Raw genomic sequence first — 19,420 nt, forward strand, 5'->3', positions numbered from 1 at the left:
CCAACACAGACATGCTGCTAGGGCACAGTTGCAATTTTTCTTTCATAGGGCTGAAATGTGACAGATTTTTCCTGGAATGAAGCATTTATAAAAATATGCTTAATCCATTCTTAGCAACTTGGTAGTTTTTTCATGACAATATAATACCTTTCATTCTGAAAAACATTTTGCCTATTGTAGCTACTGCACAACCTCAGCACTGCCTAAAGCCAGTTCTCAGATGAGTGTGGTAGCCAATTGCAAAACAGGAAAAGGGTGCAATACATTTTGGAACATGGAGGTGCATATACACCATAGTTTGGTAATGAGAAAAGAAAAGGGTTATGGGGGCAGGACTGGATACAACCTTGTACCCTTCCCACAATAGGAGATACTGAGGTCATCTTCGGAGCAGGTAGCTTATTGTTGGTGGTAGGAACTCTTCCAATGAGCATCTCTTCTGCTGCTTGTCAATTCCTAGTGCAGCTTACACCATTCTTTGCCTCCGTTCTTCCCTTCTCTACCCAAAGAGTCTGCTTCCAGCACCCTAGGAAAACTGTATCTCTTAATCATGTCAGCTAGACATTTGGTCATTGCTGCAGCCTCTTACAAGAAAGGATCTTTCCTCCAGGAAGCTGACCCTGCTATGATCTCAGCACTCAGGGATCCCATCAGGCACATAGGAAGTGAGACCCAAGACAATGGACTGGTCCCCAGGGGCCTATACCTTTCATTAGCCAAGGATTCCAGATGACTGAGTGTGAAACCATAGGCCTAAGTGATAAGGGAATAAAAACTGCTTTCTCATTTCTCCTTGTTACCATTACTTCATGCTGTCCTTTCTCTGTGTGTCACACTTATCATTCTTGTTTGACAGAGAGAGATGCAGAGGCACTGAGCTTGAGGAAGTATCCCGGGGTGCCCCTGAATCTTTTAACAAATGTTCACTAACTGCCTATAGTGCTGGGGGATTTGGTGGGTGGTGTGTCTCTGCTCTCAGGGAGCTCATGACAGAGTAGGGGAGAGAGGCAAGTAAACTGGCAATTGTGACACAGTGTGACAGGGAACTATGAAGGGGGAAGGTGAGGGTCCTGTGGGAACACATTGGAGAGTATCCTAACCCAGACCAGAGAGGCATGGAGGCAGTTCCAGAAGCCTCCCTTGACAAAGTGACTACAAAACTCAGTCCAGAAGGGTAAGAGCAGAAGCAAGAATACTTTGCAAGAGGAAAACAACATGCAAAAATGCCAGAAAGCTGGGGAGATTATAGGCGACTCTAAATGCATCTGTAGAACCAGCAGAGTGACCAGATCATGCATGGCCTAAGGCTGCAGCCTGAGAGCAATGGGAAACTGTTGAACTGAAGTGACATGATTAGGTTTGCCAGAGGGAGTGAGTTACACAGAGGAGACAAGCGCCACTCCCTCCCACCACAGCTCCCCAGCCCTGAGCTCTGCCCTGAGAGGTCCTGTAAGGCTCAGTTCCAGCCCATGAAATGGTAATTGTGGCACTTAAAGGAAACAAGGAGGGAGAGTGAGAAGGTGAAAGGGCGGCTAAAGACGTTTTAGGATAACTGGTGTTCTGCAGTGACTGACCATACAGCCATCATTTGACACTTGCAATATTCTCAGTCCAATGCCACAAGCCTATCTCCCCCATCAATATTTTAGTGTGGATTCTTTAAAATTCACTTCTTTCCCTTTCATTTGTGGTTTAAAAATTCCTTTTTCTTAATAGTAACACAGCTAAAAGGGAGCTACAACACAGGTTCTACCCATGGTGGTCTTGTTATTAATCCCTCGATATAGCCAGTTGTCCCCATAGAAGAACTTCCAATCCCCTCAAACCCTCTCAGACAGGGTTGGGGAGGCTGCAGTCAACTCTGGGGTTGACACTTGGAAGGTAACACTAACCCCTCGCCCGGCACATGGTCAGAACTCAGGAGAGCTAGTGGGAGCACTTCCTCCTAAAGAAGAAACAAAACCCTTTGGTTTCTCCTTCTATCATTTTGGAGGAGAGAGTGAGAGAGTGAAGATAAAGGGGAGGTGGAGAGAGAAAATGGGGATAGAGAAAAAGTGAGGAAGAAAGAAGAGACAGACAGAAGAAGAGACACAGAAAAAGCAGGGAGGGAGATTGGAGATAGAGATAGAGAGAGGACAGATGAAGGAAAACTGCTAGGAAGGGAGAAGAGAGGAGGAGAGTGGAGAAAAAAGGAGAACCGGAGAGCGCTGAGGGTGGGGGGAGGGAGAGTCCCAGAGCTGTTTAGTGACAGCTTGGGAACGTTTGGGGAAGCATCAGAGAAGAGAAAATGGAGCTATCGAAGCACCTGGATGCTGTAAGTAAATGTGCAGAAGGCAAGGGAGGGGGCCAGTCACCCCTCTGCCTCTCTCCTCCATCGTGGGCTGAGGCCTGTTAGGTCACTGGGTGGGGGGGGGGGGGGGGGGGGGGCTGCGATACCTCTAAAGTCTGCAAAACCTGCTGTGTCCCAGCCCTGCCATCTTTTCCCATGAGCCAGACTGGGGAAGGAGTGGCAGGGAAGAGGGATTCTGAGAGCTACAGAGGGCCCCAAGCCCACCAGAGCCAACCTGACTGAGGGAAGCAAGCAGGAAAATGGCTGAAGGGGAATGGGGACAGACAAACTGTCAAGTAGGCAGACCACACACGAAGAGAACTCCGAAGTCCCTCCTTATCGTCCATCCTCTATGCCTCTATCCAGAGAGCTGGGAGAAAGCTGCCCCTGCCCTCAGCCTCTTCCTCGCTGCCTCTCAGACCCGAAGCAGTCAGCTTGAGAATACCTAATGGCTCCACCTAAACCTTCTCAGGTCCTTTTCCCTTATAAAAAGCATTAGGACTTTCCTGTTGGGCCCCAGCTTGGCTCCAGGCTAAAAGGAAAGCCACTGGGGGGTAGTGGGTGGAGGGCCTACATGTGCCCCTTCAGCTGGAGAGAGTTAGAGGCGGGATAGAACACCTTCAGCCCTCCCCAAACAGCAGCGGCAGCTCAAGCTCCTCCCAAGCACAGAGACACGCTCTGAACCCCACTCCAGCTGCTGCCGACTGTGCCTTTAAATTGCTGCTTTCGGAGGGTGCATCTGGGGGGGAGGTGGGAGGGAGGGAAACATCTTTCTACCATTTCCCTCCTCCCTCCTCTCCAAGACTCTCCAGGGTTTGGAGAGTGATTGCTGCCCAAAGAGAATCCTTTCTAGCTCCCGGCCTGCAGGCTGAGGGCCTCCGGAGCCCAAGGAGATCTCAAGCAGGAGTCGATAGGGTTGTCTTGTCTGTGTCAGGATTGTTTCCAGGGGAATAGCTCTGGCCCCTGACTGATAAGGCAGGGCAGAGGAGAAGAGAAAGAAGAGAAGAGAGAGCGCAACTCCTAGCCCAGCCCCACAGGCTCCTTGCGAACAGCCCAAGTTGGAGAAAGGCTCTGTACTTTTGGTGTTCCTGCAGGAATATCCCCTCTCACATTGGCAACCAGGCTGAGAAGGGGCTCCAGGATCCCTACGGAATGACATCTCTTGTTCCTGCAACTCTCTCCTTCCTTCTCCTCTGGACCCTGCCAGGGCAGGTCCTCCTCAGGTGAGTTGAGTGGAGGTGCATGCAAACACTGGGCCAGGGGCAGCTGGGGTTGGCACAGTTTCCTCTAAGTTTGCACAAAACCTGCATCTGGAGAGCTCTGTGGGAGAACACACTCCCCCATTTAGGACCCAGGAGATTTTCATTAGAGAGGGCAAGGCCTCAGTGCTTGTGGGAAGGCTTCTCATGGGTGGGAGTTTCTTAGATCCGGGCAGGGGTTAGGTAGCTGAGCCCCAGAATGGAGGCTGTCTGTCCTGCCACCCAACCCTGTTTCCCTGTCGACTGGGTCACACACCACTCAGATCCCTAAAAATGACAGCAGCATCTGTCAGCTGCCTGCCCAAAAGGCTTCAACTAGCAGAGGTTTGCCCCAAGATCACATCAGGATGGAACTGGGCTGGCCAAACCTTGACCCTCTACAATCACTCTACCTGTGTACACATGACCACTCACCATCTTCGCCAGGGGAACCGAGTAGCAGTTATTTCCTGGGCTTGCAGACAAGACATGATTTGGGCTCCCTGTAAATGTCTCCCCACCAATTACCCCATTCTCATTAGACCAGGAGCCAGTCTAGGTTGGCAAGGTGAGCTGAGCAGGAAAGATGACTGTGTCTTGGGTTGACCTGGCCATAAGAGGAGTGCCTTCCAAGGTGGAGGGGATAAGCGCCACCTCAGTATCTTCCTCGTCCTTTTTTTTAATTCAAGAAGCACCTCAGGGCTGCTTGCCTCTGAGGAGCCTCCTGTCCCATTGCTTACAGACACATTATCTGGCAGACTGGCAGAGATGCAACATAGAGAAGAAAACTTCTGAAGAGTGAAAAACAGCTCACAGTGGAATGGCAGCTCTGTTGGAGTTGACAGGAGGATGCAGGCAGAGGGAAACATCCAGCTGGGCCTTGCTGGGCCTCCTGGAGGGAAGGCTTCCTCAAGGCTCAAGCTCCAGTGGCAGAATTCCCACTAGAGCTTGGAGAGTGGAGGCAGAGCAAGATGGGATCTTAGAGGATCTGGAATCCAAGTCCCTTATTGTACATATGGAAACTGAGGCCTAGAGAGGGAAAATGACCTGTCCAAGGTCACTCAGGTACCCAGCAACAGAATCAGAGTTCGGCCCCCACCCTACCCCAGGCTTTACATGAGAATGGTTGTCAACTCTGGATCCTCCTAGGTTCTGCTAGTGTTCAGAACTTTCCAGGAATGAAAGAAGGGAGAAGCGGCTGCACACAGTCACAGCTCTCAGGTCCTCAGACAAGGCAGCCCCAGAAAAGGGGGTTCATCTGAGGTTGAGGTCCAAGACAGCTGAGCCCACAGCCTGTCCCAGAGTCCTAGGACTGGGACTAGCTGGAGAGGTGACCTGAGAGTGAGGCTGAGGACCATGGGGAGGGTCCGATTTCTTCATGTGCAGGGCCATGTGACCTCCCAGCAGGCAGGTGGCAGGTGGCCAGCAGCAGTAGCACCTGGCTGGCGTGGACATCCTGTGGTGAAGCCACAAACTTCTGCTTGCTCCAGCACCACCACCAGCCTCCTTAGAATTTTCAGAGCCTGCCTAGGCCACCTGCTCTAGCAGCCCCTGCTGGGGGCCAAGGTGGTCACTGTCCCTAGGGTAAGTACTTCCTCTTGCTTGGGGGATTCAAGAAGGCAGGATTCTAGGAGGTTAGAGTGGGGCTCCCATTGACCTTCTCCAACTCTGGTTCCTTGGCAGCCCATTCTGTGCTGTCTGCATCATGATGGTATGGTGGATACATCTTGTTTTGAAGTCAGTAGCTCTGGGTTTGAATCATGGCTTCACCACTCACTATGTATATGATCATGAAGTCACTTTACCCTGATGATTCTCAGTTTCCTAATTTATCTAATGGAGATACTCACAAGGCTTATCTGAGAGGACCAATGTGAGAACTAAACTAGACAAGGTATAGAAAGCATTTATTATGGTGCCTTAGCTATTTTTATTATTCTATCAGTCACTGGCTGCTGCATAGATTTACTGGGATAGAGAGACCTGCCGGCTCAAAGGAGACTAGGCCCCAGCAGGCCAGCAGTCACCCTGCCACCCAGCCCCACAGTACAGCAGCAGCAGTGGCAGCAGTGGAGCCAACTGTAGCACCCTGGCACAGCAATGACACAGGAGGGGGCAGGAAGTGCCTAGCTAAGCCAAGAATCTAGCCTGAGCTTAGCCCTGAGCTCCACCCCTGCCCCCAAGACTTTGCTGAGCTCCTGGGTCCCAGTCTGTTAGTTGGTACACTGGTAAGCAGGCATGTAGAAGGGGCTTTGCTGCTCTTAGAGGGAAACTCATCAGGGGAGTAGGGGGCTGGCTGGGCCGAAGCACACAGGCCCCTTCCTCAAAATCAAGCTGAGAGAACAAGATAGAAGTTGACCTCAGTATGTCCACCCTACTGGGAGGCTTTCCTGTGCTCCTAGAGCACTGCTTCCCCACCATAGTTGCCAAAACTAGTCTACCTGCCTGCAGCAGCCATTGCCCTGAACTAAAACTAAAATGGCTTCCTGTTTTTTTGAGTCAGAGTCCCACTCAGTCGCCCAGGCTGGAGTTCAGTGTCATGCTCATGGCCACCTCAGCCTCGACCTGCTGGGCTCAGGCAATCCTTCCGCTTCAGCCTTCCAAGCAGCTGGAACTACAGGCGTGCACCACCATGCCTGGCTAATTTTTTCATTTATTGTAGAGATGAAGTCTCGCCATGTTGCCCAGACTGGTCTTGAACCCATGGGCTCAGGCAATCTTCTTGCCTCCGCCTGCCAAAGTGCTGGGATTACAGGCAAGAGCCACTGCCCTCAGTTTAGAAGCTGGAATCTAAATCCTAAACAGCCCAGCATGAAGCCCAAGTGACTAAAACCAACTCTCAGGGATGCAAGTTGTCTGTGATCCCTTTCCATCCTTGGCCAGAAGGGGAAAACATTACAATGGCCACATTATTTCTAGTGAGACATCACTCTTCTTTGAGTGCTTTCAAAGCACCTTCAGAAAGAGAATATCGGATGAGGTCTCAGCCCAAAGTCTGAGTCCTGACTCTGTCACTCACTAGCTCTGAGACTTTGGACAAGTCACTCCTTCTTTTGAAGCCTCAGTTTTCTTATCTGTAAAATGGAAATAATACTCTTCACTCTCATCCCGCTGAGAATTGTGAGGGCAAAAAGATCTAATCTGTGTGAAAGCACTTTTATTGTACTAACTGGTGAGCTGCCATGTTAGCTTATGGTTGTTTTTGTTCTCCTCGTTTTGCAAATGGCACCCAGAGACACATCGTCTCTCATTCTCCTGACTAATGGGGATGAGGATTGAGAGAGTCTGGGTTAAATGCAGAATACAACTGGCCTCAGACTTCTTTACCTCTCCTGTTCAGGGTGGCCTTGGCAAAAGAGGAAGTCAAATCTGGAAACAAGGGGTCCCAGCCCATGTCCCCTTCTGATTTCCTAGACAAGCTTATGGGGCGAACATCTGGATATGATGCTAGGATTCGGCCCAATTTTAAAGGTAAGAAACTTTCATCCTACAAAACCCCTCCCTACCCACCACTTTTGGGGGCACACTACCCAGCCAGCTACTATTGCCTGCCCCAAAGAAAGAAGGCTGGAGGGCTAGGGTTTTGACAGCTCAGAAGGAGTCTTTTTTCCCCATTGTCCATAAGCCTGTGTACTGGCACTGCTTTCTCCCAGCAGTGCCCTAACCTGAAGCTCAGGAAGGGAGTTCTGGAACCTGCTCCCAGCCTCCTGGAATGCTCTGCCCATGGGCTGTGCTTTGCTACCCTTAGGCCCACCTGTGAATGTGACCTGCAACATCTTCATCAACAGTTTCGGCTCTGTCACTGAGACCACCATGGTAAGGGATCTCCCTGTTCCTTACTTCCATTCTAGTGAAAATGGGAGAAGCCCACAAGATAGCAAGTACTGCCTCCCTCTGCTGTCCTGTCCCTGTTTCGTGGTCATGGCTAAAGCCATGGGGTGTCTGAAGTTGGTCACTGGGAGGACATTTTTCCCTAGTCCCGAATCTCCATGGCTAAAGACAGACTAGCCTAAGAGCAGGTGGTCAAACATGTGAAATAGCTTGGTGCAGAGCCCAGGCTTTGGAATCAGACACACCTGGGTTCAAATCCTGACTTCACCATCTAATAGCTATTTTCACTTAGGCAGGTTACTTAAATCTATCTTTGTCTCAGTTTCCTCATCTGTAACATGGAGATCATGACAGCACCCTCCTTACGAGGTTGGTGTGAGATTTACATGAGATGATGCATATTTAAACCACATTTAGCAGAGAGGCTGCCACATTGTAAGTACTTAAATAGGTGATTTTCCCCACTCATCTTTGCCATATCAGCCCAAGGCAGGCTTCTTTCTTCTCCAGTGGAAAATGTCCACTGCCCCTGATAGGTGCTCCCAACATTTTCTCCTCATGGCCCTCCTGCCCAAGCAGGTTTGCTAAACCCCTGGGAATAACACTGCCTCTGATGGGCCCATCTCTGTACCCTTCCAGGACTACCGGGTGAATGTCTTCTTGCGGCAGCAGTGGAATGACCCACGCCTGGCCTACCGAGAATATCCTGATGACTCTCTGGACCTTGATCCCTCTATGCTGGACTCTATCTGGAAGCCAGACCTGTTCTTTGCCAATGAGAAAGGTGCCAACTTCCATGAGGTGACCACGGACAACAAGTTACTGCGCATCTTCAAGAATGGGAATGTGCTCTACAGCATCAGGTGCACCTGGTGGATGGCCAGGAGAGTTTGCATCAAGGGGAGGAAGCCAGATGGAGGTTGATGGGTGGGAGGAGTGTTCCTCTGTACTTGCTAGGCCCCAGTATGCCAATGTCACTTCTTTCTTATTGTTACCACCAGGTTGACCCTCATTCTGTCCTGCCCGATGGACCTCAAGAATTTCCCCATGGACATCCAGACCTGCACAATGCAGCTGGAGAGCTGTAAGTGTTTCTAAAGAGTCACAGAGCAAGGCCTGGAATATCAACTAGTTAACCCATCCCATGATATTCCAGTCAAGCAAAGGGCTACTCAGAGTGGGGAGGGACTACCCAAGCACATCCAGTCAATTCTTGGCACAGATGAGACTAGAAGCCAAGGCTCTTTAACCCGCAGCCCAGTTTGTTTTTCCATCCCCATACTATTTGCTAGTCTGGCTGTTCTACAGGTCTGGGGAATAGGGATGTACCAGCTTTATACACAAATGTGCTTGTGCCGGTTGTAGGGGGGTGATTTGAGAGGCACCTCCTCCACCCAAATGTATGTCGCCTCTCACAGTGCCTGAAATAGTTCTATCTTTACTCTCCCTGAGTTAAAACTTTGCAGATGCCTACAAAAACATCAGAGTGGGCAGTGTGGGAGCACTCTTTAAACCCTTATTTCCCATGAGCATAGATAACTTTGTAGAGAGGTAGAAATGGACAGTGCTAGGTACAGGACAGTGCCTAGAATGGAGAGGTCAGCCAAGGGCTCTTCTATGGCAGGAATGCCAGCCTGTAGGAGTTGTCCAAAGTGCAGAGGAGTTGAAGGATGACAAGGTTGGACCATCATCTGTTTCCATTGCTTCCCCATCTCCTGGGTGAGGAGAGCCTGTGAAATCAGGAGACATCCAAGTGAAGTTCAGAGAAGAAGGCTTGTAAAGCTGTTTTCAGAATATAACTGTGATGAAGAGAATGTGTCTTATGTGATCAGCTTTTTAGAATTCATAAATCACTTTTATATCTAGAATCTCATTGCCCCTTCATAGTAACTCTGAAAAATGAGAACAGTTACTATTACCCCACATTTATTTGTTTGTTTGTTTTGTTTGAGACAGGGTCTCATTGTGTCACCCAGGCTGGAGTGCAGTGGTGTGATCATAGCTCACTGTAGCCTCTAACTCCTAAGCTTAAGTGGGCCTCCCGTCTCAGCTTCCTTAGTAGCTAGGACTACAGACTCTCACCACCACACTTGGCTAATTTTTCTTTTTTGTAGATACAGGGTCTCACTATGTTGCTTAGGCTATCGCCATTTTAAAGACAGGAAATGATTTACCCAATGTTACACAGCTACTCTGGGTCAAAGCTTCACATTTAACGTCTGTGAGCCTTAGTGTTTCTGCTCCCATCTGTTCCTGACATGTGCAAATTGGTCATATACGTGATGTGAGCCTTCATGGACTGCTAAGCTATCTGTGAGCAACCTGGCATGTTCAGATATTAGCTCTTAATTTGCCCCAATTCAAGGCTCTGGCTAGGAGTCTGTGGTATGCACATTGTCCTATGCATGACTGGCAGGATATAAATAGCTCTGTCTTCCCTGAGGTAAGGTGGCAGAAGCCCTGGCTCTGAGGCTGGCTCTGCTCAAGACATGTGTTTAGTACACATGCTTACTCCCCTGGGCTTGAGATATGGCAGGAGGCTCCCAGCTGGGTTCCTTGACATCTTTCCAACCCTCTTGACCTGCTTTCTAGGTCTGCCAGAATAATTTCTCTTTGGGCCTTTCTCGAACTTGAGAACTGGGTAGGAGAAGAGTCTGGTATCTTCCCAACTTACTTACCCACTTAGGATGAGCCCATGAGATAACTGACCAGTATCCTCTTCAGAAAATTTTCCTTTCCAAGATGAGCATGACTCTCCTAAATCCCAAGCCTTATTCCTTATCTGTTCTCACGTGCCAGTTCTGACCCTATCTCTACCCCCACCCAGCACCCACACTCTGCAGCCCTCTACCATCTCTGTCACTTTCAGTTGGCTACACCATGAATGACCTCGTGTTTGAGTGGCTGGAAGATGCTCCTGCCGTCCAAGTGGCTGAGGGGCTGACTCTGCCCCAGTTTATCTTGCGGGATGAGAAGGATCTAGGCTATTGTACCAAGCACTACAACACAGGTAAAAACCAGGATCTTTACTGACTGTGAGTCACAGGAGAACTTTCAGGTGAGTGGCAAGGGGACAAGACAGCTAGCCTCTATTGAAGGCCCAGTCTATGCCAGTTATTGTGCCAAGCTTCACATACCTATCTCATCATGATAGCAATTATCAACACCATTTTTCAGAAAGAGAAAACTGAAGTTCTAAGAGTTGTCCAAGTCACACAGCTAGTAAATGGCAGATTTTGAATTCAAATCCAGGTATGTCTAACTCTAAAGTTCATGTTCTTGTCCCTACTGCAGAGCAAATAGCAGTGAGTGGCAGGAGCCAGCTTTGGATGGAAGCAGGGGAATCCGCATTTGGGAGTAGTCTGTGGCTGTGTGAACTGTGAACAAGGAGGGAACAGGCCAGAGGGCAGCCAGCAGCTTAAAGTCCACACCTCCAGCTGCCACCACCACTGCCCAGCTCTCACCGAACTGGTTTGTTTCTCTAGGTGTGAAACATAAGCCAGGAAGTGGGAAAGGGCAGCTTTTCCAGTTTTGAGCATCTGCCCCTGCAGCTTCTCTAAGAGTTACTGGCTCCTCATTTCCCCTGGCAATTTGGCTCTAGACCTGAGATAGAAGCAATGGGCTATATTGGGAAGATCCCAGGTCCCTCCCATAGGATGCTGACATGCTTTGGGTGCCACCCCATGAATATGTGTTTGCATATATGTGAGGTGTGGGGAGTGGGAAGAGGAAAAGGCCATTTAGAAAATGCAGATGGGAGTAGAAATTGGTATAACCTTCTCAGGGGGGATAAAAACAAAGTTGTTTTCAAACTTTGGTGTGCATAATGGAGAATCTGTTAAAATGTTTATTTCTAGACTCTTCCTCTCAGAGATTCTGATTACTTATGGTTGTAGTGATGCCCAGAAATCTGCATTTATTTTTTTTTTTGAGTTGGAATCTCACTCTGTTGCCCAGGCTGGAGTGCAGTAACGCACTCACGGCCATCCCAGTATCGACCTGCTGGGCTCTGGAGAGCCTTCCACCTCAGCCTTCCAAGTAGCTGGAACTACAGGTGTGCACTACCACACCCGGCTAATTTTTTGATTTATTGTAGAGATGAGGTCTCGTGCAGTTGCCCAGGCTGGTCTCAAACCCTTGGGCTCAGGCAATCCCCTTACCTCGACCTCCCAAAAGTGCTGGGATTATAGGCTTGAGTCACTGTGCCCAGCCCAGAAATCTACATTTTAACAAGCATCCCAAGGATTCTGATGCAGGTGGTCCAGAGGACATACTTTGAGAAACTTTAGTCTAGAAATTAAATTTTTTTCTTACTTATTTAGCCAGGAATCCCACTCCTTGGAATGTATTATAAGAAAATATTCCAAAATATCACATTGACCTTAGAGCCCAAGGGGTCTCCTGGGTCGCTATTTATACTCACAAAAACTTGAAACTGTATTAAATATTCACCAATAGGGCAGAGGTTAAGTACATTACATAGTGCATCTGCTTGGTGGAATAGTATGCAGACATTAAAAAAGATATTTACAAGGTGCTTATATCAACACAGGAAAGTACAAATGAAAAAAGGTAAGATTCAGAGTTGTATACACTCTGAATGATGTATGATTATACTGTGGTAAAAGAAACAAACCAAAAACATGCATTTTTTTTTTTGAGTTGGAGTCTCACTGTCACCCAGACCGGAGTGCAGTGGCTGCTCCCAGCCACCTCAGCCTCGACCTGCTGGGCTCCGGCGATCCTTCCACCTCAGCCTTCCAAGTAGCTGGAATTACAGGCACGTGCTACCACGCCCGGCTAATTTTTTATTTATTGTAGAGATGAGGTCTCACCAAGCTGCCCAGGCGGGTCTCAAACCCGCGGGTTCAGGCAATCCACTCACCTCAGCCTCCCAAAGTGCTGGGATTACAGGCTGAGCCACCAAGCCCGGCTCAAAACATGCATTTTAAAACCCTGGAAGGAAACAGCACAAAATATTTCTAAAGTAATATGTTATAATGGATAAGAACAAGATCTTTGGAGACAGATAGAGCTGAGTTTGGATTCTGGCTCCATTGTTTACTAGCTGAATGCCCTGGAGAAACATAACTTAATCTCATCATACTTCGGTATCCCTATCTGTAATATGAGAGATAATAATTTTACTTGCCCCAAAGAATTGCTACAGGATTAAATAAGATAAAGTGTACAAAATCAGGTCATTTGGCAAGGGTTTGAAAAATGTGAGTTTATGAATATTATTTCTTCTCATTTTTTCTGTATTAGACAAGTGTTAATTTTGTAATTAAGAGCAAAACTGCTATTGAAAAAAAAAGGAAAGAAGGGAAAGAAAATCTGGGTACAAGAAGCCCAGGATAGAGTGAGGTGAAGTGGATTCAGGGAATAGTAAGAGGTCACATCATCATGCAGCATGTCCAAGCCTTAATCAGTCATTGATGAAACCACTGTCCTTGTCGAACCGGGTAGGCTTGATAAGACTAAACCTTGGCTAGAATAAAATAACAATCCTCTCTTTTTTGCTTAGATTATCCTAAACCCCTGCCTTTGAGAGAAGCTCTGAGCTAGTGTTTTCTTAGCCCTGGGGCTATGGAAAGCAGAGTAAAGTGAAGGCTGGCAGGGGAAGCAGAGCATTGGCCCATGTGCCTGGGGCCAATGCACTTTTTGTTGGTGGAATAGAGTGCTGCTGCCTGATACCTCATTAGAACCTGCTGCCCACTGTCCAGAGCTAGTCTCTGTTGGGCATTGTTTCCAGATGTTTACTATCTGGCTCTTCTCACTTGCTTAAGACACAGGCAGTGTTTATTCCAGTGAATTGTTGCTAGAGAGTTTCTGGGGTACTAGCAAGTGTGAGCAAGGCTGCTGAGATCTGAATGGAGTTTAAGCTCATTGCCTTGTTCATAATGACAACAATAGTAACAGCTATCTATGTGCTCAACACCTTAACTACACTATCTCATTTAATTTTTCCAATAACCCAGTGATGGAGTTGGTATTGTTATTACTCTGTTTTACAGGTAAGGAAACTGAAACTCAGAAAGCTTGGGTGTTTGCCCAAGGCCACAGAGCTAACAAGTGGAAGGTTCAGTATTCAAACACAGGCAGTCTGACTCTGGAGACCTCCTGCTCTTTATCCTTTTGCTGTGTTGTCATATGAAGGGCCTTCTGCTGGAAATGAAAGTGCTGGGAGCAAGAGACCAAGTCTTTGATGGTCACTCTGAGAGCTTCCTTAGTACATATATCTGGCAATGCCTATCAAAATGATAGTCCTTATAGTCTGTGCCAAGTTACTTATTGGCCCAGAGATTGGTCAGCAGAGGTTAATTGGGCTGCCCTTGTCTGGCCCTAGTTCCCTCAGGCTGAGCTGCAGGCTGGGGATCTGGGGTCTGATACCTCATCTCTTTCCTTGCAGGGAAATTCACCTGTATTGAGGTAAAGTTTCACTTGGAACGGCAGATGGGCTACTATCTGATTCAGATGTACATCCCCAGCCTACTCATCGTTATCCTGTCCTGGGTCTCCTTCTGGATCAACATGGATGCTGCCCCCGCCCGTGTGGGACTGGGCATCACCACAGTGCTCACCATGACCACCCAGAGCTCTGGCTCCCGGGCCTCTTTGCCCAAGGTGAAGAGACATGCAAGGGAACTTGCTTGCGATAGAGCTCCCCATTTTCCATTCATCCAATTTTCTGCTCATTATTTACCTTGGATTTAAGGTTGAGAAGTGCCATTGAGCAAGAGCTGGTGTCTTGCATTATCTTTTCCCCCTACAACATATTGCTAATAACATTGCTAACAACATAGAGCATTGGGGTTAAGGATGCTGTCTGGCTAGGGAATGAGTAGAGACAGTGCCTTACCTACTTTGACTTTCTTCAGGAAATACTAGCATATTCAAGGTCAAAAGACACTTAGCAAATAGAAAGACTCACTCTCTTGTGGTACAGATGAGGAGAATACAGCCCAGAGAGGTAAAATGATCTTCTCAAGGTCATGCCCCACAAGAAACAATCAAAGGAATATCAGAATTTTGAACCAATTTCTGTCCTCTTACTATATCAGAAATCAGATACTATTACAAAGAGATCTAGTGACAGTGCCTATTCTTTTGGGATGAGAAAACTTTGAGGTAGTAAATAGCAGTTAAAGTCAGTGGACTCTGATTGTCTGGGACTTGGTGATATTTTGATTACACAGGAAGATTTGTGCTGATGGGACTGGGCACAGATTCTTCCTGCTTCATGTCTTCATGTAGGGAACATAGAGGTCACTTCAAAGTCCTTACAGTCAGCAAGACTCTGAGCATGTCAGGGAGCAAAGCTATTTATTCATTCAATAAATATTTATTGAGCATGTGCTATGTACCAGACACTGCACTTGGTCATGGAGAAATGATGGGAAACAAAAATACCACAGTTCCATGTGGGTCTTACTGTGAACATATTTTCTCTTGCTTTGGTTTATTGGGAACCAAGTCCTGTGATCTCTCATCTCGCAGTGCTTGTTCCTAATAAGACATTTTACAGGGGACTTACACAGGGAATAATCTGGAACATCCATGGTGAATTTATGAATTTTCTGTATGGAGGGAGTGGTGGTTAAAATGAGGAGGTTGGAGTCAGGCAGATTTGGGTTTGAGTCCCTGGCTCATCATCTACTAATAGTGTGACCTTGGGTAAATTCCTTAATTTCTTAATCTCTTCACCTATAACATTGGAATAAGAATATTGCCTCTTCCATAAGGTTATTGCAAAAAATAAATCATGTATCAACAAACAGAACAGTGTTTGGCACATAATGACCGCTCAATAAATGTTAACTATTGTTATAATTACGAGGTGTCAGGGTTGAAAAAACTGAGTGACGGATCTGATGCTAAAGCAGCTTTGATTGTCCCTGATTATTTTTGAGTTGTCAGAAAACCTTTGCAGTGGCCCAACACCCTATAGGGATAAACAGTGATAAAGCTCAGATCAGGATCCAGTGTTTCAGGGAAAGTTTTCAGGGATCATTTCCTGCAAATGTGTTTCCTAGATAGACGGGAATAGTGACAAGGCTCTGAGAAGTAGGCTGGACTTGGGTAAGGGCTACAAGGCCAGGCTGTGTTTTGGTAGTGGCCTTGTATGGAGACCAGAGGCAGAAAGTAGTTCAGACCTAAGAATCCTGCCCTAGTTTATTGCCTCTGCCATGCAACAAGATTCTTCTCTAACTCAGAAAGATATTGCAATTTATGTCTTACTCTTGCCAAGAGAACTTCCTTTTCTGGTCCCCTCCTGTGAGTGAACATAATCCATCTGCTCCTAGGAATCACTTAGTTTTCTCATTTGGAAAAAATGGACTTTGTTGGAGGGTTGTTTGTTTGCAGTGTTTGGTGCCTTCTCATCAGATTTTAATGACTTTTTCATGGCCTCATTAGCCAGTAAGCAAAATATCCAGACATACACCCCAAACTAAATAGCCTCATTAGCCAGCCCCACAGAGCAAGGGACTCTAAGACAGGGAGTATCTTCTCACTCATGAGTTTGTACAACATTAGGTTTGGGAAGCCCTAAGGGAGGAGATTGGACCAGACCAGGGCTTCTGAAAGTCACACCAATAACACCCTCCCACCCAATACAACTCTAGTGTCCAAGATGAGAGTAGCAGAGGCTTACTTTGTAAGAGAACTCAGCAAGGGTGGCCATTCTCCATGTTCCCAGGAAAACACTGTTTCTTTGCCTTTATGGGGGCACCCAAAGGCACTGATCACCATCTCTTTATCAGGTTCTCGATCTCCTCAACTGCAGGTGACTCAGAGCAGAATAGAAGGGCTGAATGGAAGTTTAGCAGATTAGACTTAAAGTTGCAACAGGGAGAAAGGACCCAATTTTCTCTAGATCCTGTAATCTAAATAGCCTGCAGGTCTTGAGGCAGATAGTGGTGAGGAGGGCAAAGAAAGCAAACAGAAGCCAGGAGAGACAAACACATTGCTAAACCATCTGCCATTCATGCATTCAACAAATATTTACTGTGTGCCAGGCACTCAGCTAGACATTGGAGATAGAACAGTGAATGAGACAGAAACAGTTCCTGCCATTGAGGAGCTCACAGTATAGTGGAGGGAAGGGCCAGGTATGTGATGGATGCTGTGAAGGTGTAGGTAACCTGAGCACGCATAGCAGGACAACCAACACAGTCTAGAATGACCGGGAGAGGCTTCCCAGGGGCTGTGATATCTTAAATGAAAGCTGAAGAATAAGTAATTTATCTGGGTAAAGGAGAAAAGAGGAGAGGAGATCGGTTCCTTGAGATGCTACTGAAATAGTTCACTGTGCTAGAGTCATAAATTGCAAAAGATGCAAAGAGAATGAAGAGGTAGGTAGAGGCAAGGCATCATGATAAGGGAGCCTAGACTGTATCATAAGAATAATGGAGAACCACTGAAGGGTTGGAAGCAGGGGAATGATTATGATCATATTTATATTTTGGAAACAAAATTCTGGCTGCTGTTTAGAGAACAGATTGGAAGTGACAAGAGTAGATGCAAGGAGACCATTGAAGAGAATGTTGCAGTCCTTCAGACAAGCTAGGACAGTGAGTGGACAGATTCCTGAGAAGTTTAAGGTATATTATTGACATATTCATCATTAACAAGGCTTTTGCCATGGTGCTCAAGGTGTCTTTTCCTTTGGTGGTCCAAAGCCCTTCATGGACCTCCCTTTATAAAAATGAGTCATTAACTCATTATTGATCTTGATAGCAGGTATTTGCCATCCTTGAGGGCACAGTGAGACTGAGAGGCGGTGAATGAAATAGGATGCCTTGTTAGTAGGTAGCAGAGTAGAGACACCAAGGTATGCTTAATCAGAGTTGCCTAGTAACCCACTGCCACCATCCCAGTGACATTACCCTAAAAGAGGTAGAACAGGGTTTCTCATCCTTAGCACTATTGCCATTTGGGGCTAGATAATTCTATGTATACATGTATGCATGCTCACGTGTGTGTTTGTGCATGTATGTGTGTGTGTGTGTGTGTGTGTGTGTGTGTGTGTGTGTGTGTGTGTGTTGGAAGTCAGGCAGGGGGTTGTGCACTGTAGGATGTTTAGCAGCATCCTTGGCCTCTACTTACTAGATGCTAGTAACCACCACCCAAAAAATTATGCTAAAACTGTCTCTAAACATTGCCAAGTGCCCCTGAGGAAGGAGGACAGAGTTGTTTGTCCCCAGTTAAGAAGCACCAAGGTAGAGGGTTTATCAAGTAAAACCTATTCCTTACCTGGGGTCTGTAGCACCCTAGCATAGCAGAGGCTGATGATAGAAGTGACCTGTCATGCATCCTGCTACTGCTGGGGAACCCTGTAGGGTGAACTCAGCAGCTCAAAACTATGTAGAAAGGCAGTCTGGTTGAGGAGATGAAAGGATCTCCTAAACCTGATGTCTGTCTCACCTCCTGACCTCACCCAGCCACCACCCTGTTCCAGGAGAGACTAGTGTTCAATCTTTACAAGGGACTTGGGAGAGAAAAGTACTTAGAGTCTACCAAGACAAGTAGTGAGAGGAGAGTACTAGAGACTGGATAGGTGGATGCCAACAATGCCTCGACTAGCCAAGTGCCCTTACAGGGGGTGGGTGGTGCTCCTTCAGGATTCCTGCCTCTTATTCTCTCCAGGGTGAGAGATGAGGCCCCAGCTCATAACTGAGCTCAGTTCCTCAGTAAGTCTTCTCACAAAGAGCAGCAGAAAACAACCACAGGGTCAAGGGACAAACAGGGATGGAGACAGGAAAAGAAGGAGCTCCTACTCTGTCAGTGAGTCTGCAGCCAGGTAAATGGCAATGCCACTGAATTGAAAGCCCAGAACCCCCAAGTCCTAGTGCTACCTTCTCACTGGGTAATCTTGGCTTAGATCCATCCTTTCTAGGCCTTAAGCATCCTTAGGTGTCTCACATGGGAATCATTAACCCTGTCTAGTTATCACCATGGGTTGAGGACCATAGGAGACAACAGAGGGCAAATAAATGCAGTGTTCATGTTCACTGCTGTTTATTGAAAGAAAAGAATCAGAAGAAGATCAGAATAAAAAGAATAATTACAACCAGAAGCAGAAGTACAAGAAGAACAAGGAAAGAAAGGAAAAGAAGTATAGGAAAGAAAGGCAGGTAGAAGTGGAGGGTGGAGAGTGCAGAGAGGTAGATGATGACAGGTGGCCCGAGCTCTTTGACATGGGCCTTCAGACGATGGGACATATCATGGAAAGCTTCTTTAAACACTAGAAAAAATTCTGGATACAGCTGAAGAACAGCAGGCAATTGATAAGGGCTGGAAATCCACTGGATAGGCCACGGAAGGACTCCAAGAAGGTTGATTGCTCTGTTGGTGAATGTTGTAGGTGTCCTATGTGAAGGCAATCGACATCTGGATGGCCGTGTGCCTGCTCTTTGTGTTCGCTGCCTTGCTGGAGTATGCTGCTGTCAATTTTGTCTCCCGTCAGCATAAGGAATTCATTAGACTTCGAAGAAGGCAGAGGCGCCAACGTATGGTGAGTACAACTAGGTAAGGGCCCACTTCCTTCCTCCTTTGGACTCCTTCCCCCACACTATTCCTCCCATAAACTAGGACCCAACCCAAGGCTGCAAGGACTAGACAGGCAATGAGGAGCCTCAGAGTCTGGCCCTAGGCTTGTCACAGCTAAGTAATTTAACCTCTTTAATTCTGTTTCCTTATCTGTCCAGTGGGATATCCATCCCTATAAGACGGGATAGCAGAGTGACTAAGCATAGGCACAGTGCCTGGCACCGAATAAACACTGAAAATACATTAGCTAGTATTAGAACCGGATCAAGTTAGCGCATATGAGATTGCTTTCAGAAGTAGTAATGGTTACTCCTGGCTCTCCTCCTACCTTGGAGGAAGGTATCTCAGGCTGTCATATACTAATTGGTGGTTAAGAATTCAAGAGCCGGGCTCGGTGGCTCAGCCTGTAATCCCGCGCCTTTGGGAGGCTGAGGTGAGTGGATTGCCTGCGCCCGCGGGGTCGAGACCC

The 19,420-nt window shown here is 47.3% G+C and overlaps 1 protein-coding gene across 1 annotated transcript in view; it reads left to right on the forward strand.

Annotated features, from left to right (window-relative positions):
• Positions 1–3,035: 3,035 nt before the first annotated feature.
• The window catches only part of GLRA4 (glycine receptor alpha 4), a 21,892-nt gene continuing 5,507 nt past the window's right edge, over positions 3,036–19,420 (forward strand). Inside the window, exons 1-8 of the mRNA XM_008061256.1 lie at positions 3,036–3,552; positions 6,908–7,038; positions 7,316–7,383; positions 8,038–8,261; positions 8,400–8,482; positions 10,268–10,408; positions 13,811–14,025; positions 18,767–18,916. Coding sequence (XP_008059447.1) covers positions 3,482–3,552; positions 6,908–7,038; positions 7,316–7,383; positions 8,038–8,261; positions 8,400–8,482; positions 10,268–10,408; positions 13,811–14,025; positions 18,767–18,916 — 1,083 coding nt within the window. The 5' untranslated portion in view covers positions 3,036–3,481. The remainder of the gene's footprint in view (positions 3,553–6,907; positions 7,039–7,315; positions 7,384–8,037; positions 8,262–8,399; positions 8,483–10,267; positions 10,409–13,810; positions 14,026–18,766; positions 18,917–19,420) is intronic.

The sequence above is a fragment of the Carlito syrichta genome, unplaced genomic scaffold (genome assembly GCF_000164805.1).
Source record: "Carlito syrichta isolate Samal-C Ts95f unplaced genomic scaffold, Tarsius_syrichta-2.0.1 Scaffold305169, whole genome shotgun sequence".
NCBI lineage: Eukaryota > Metazoa > Chordata > Mammalia > Primates > Tarsiidae > Carlito > Carlito syrichta.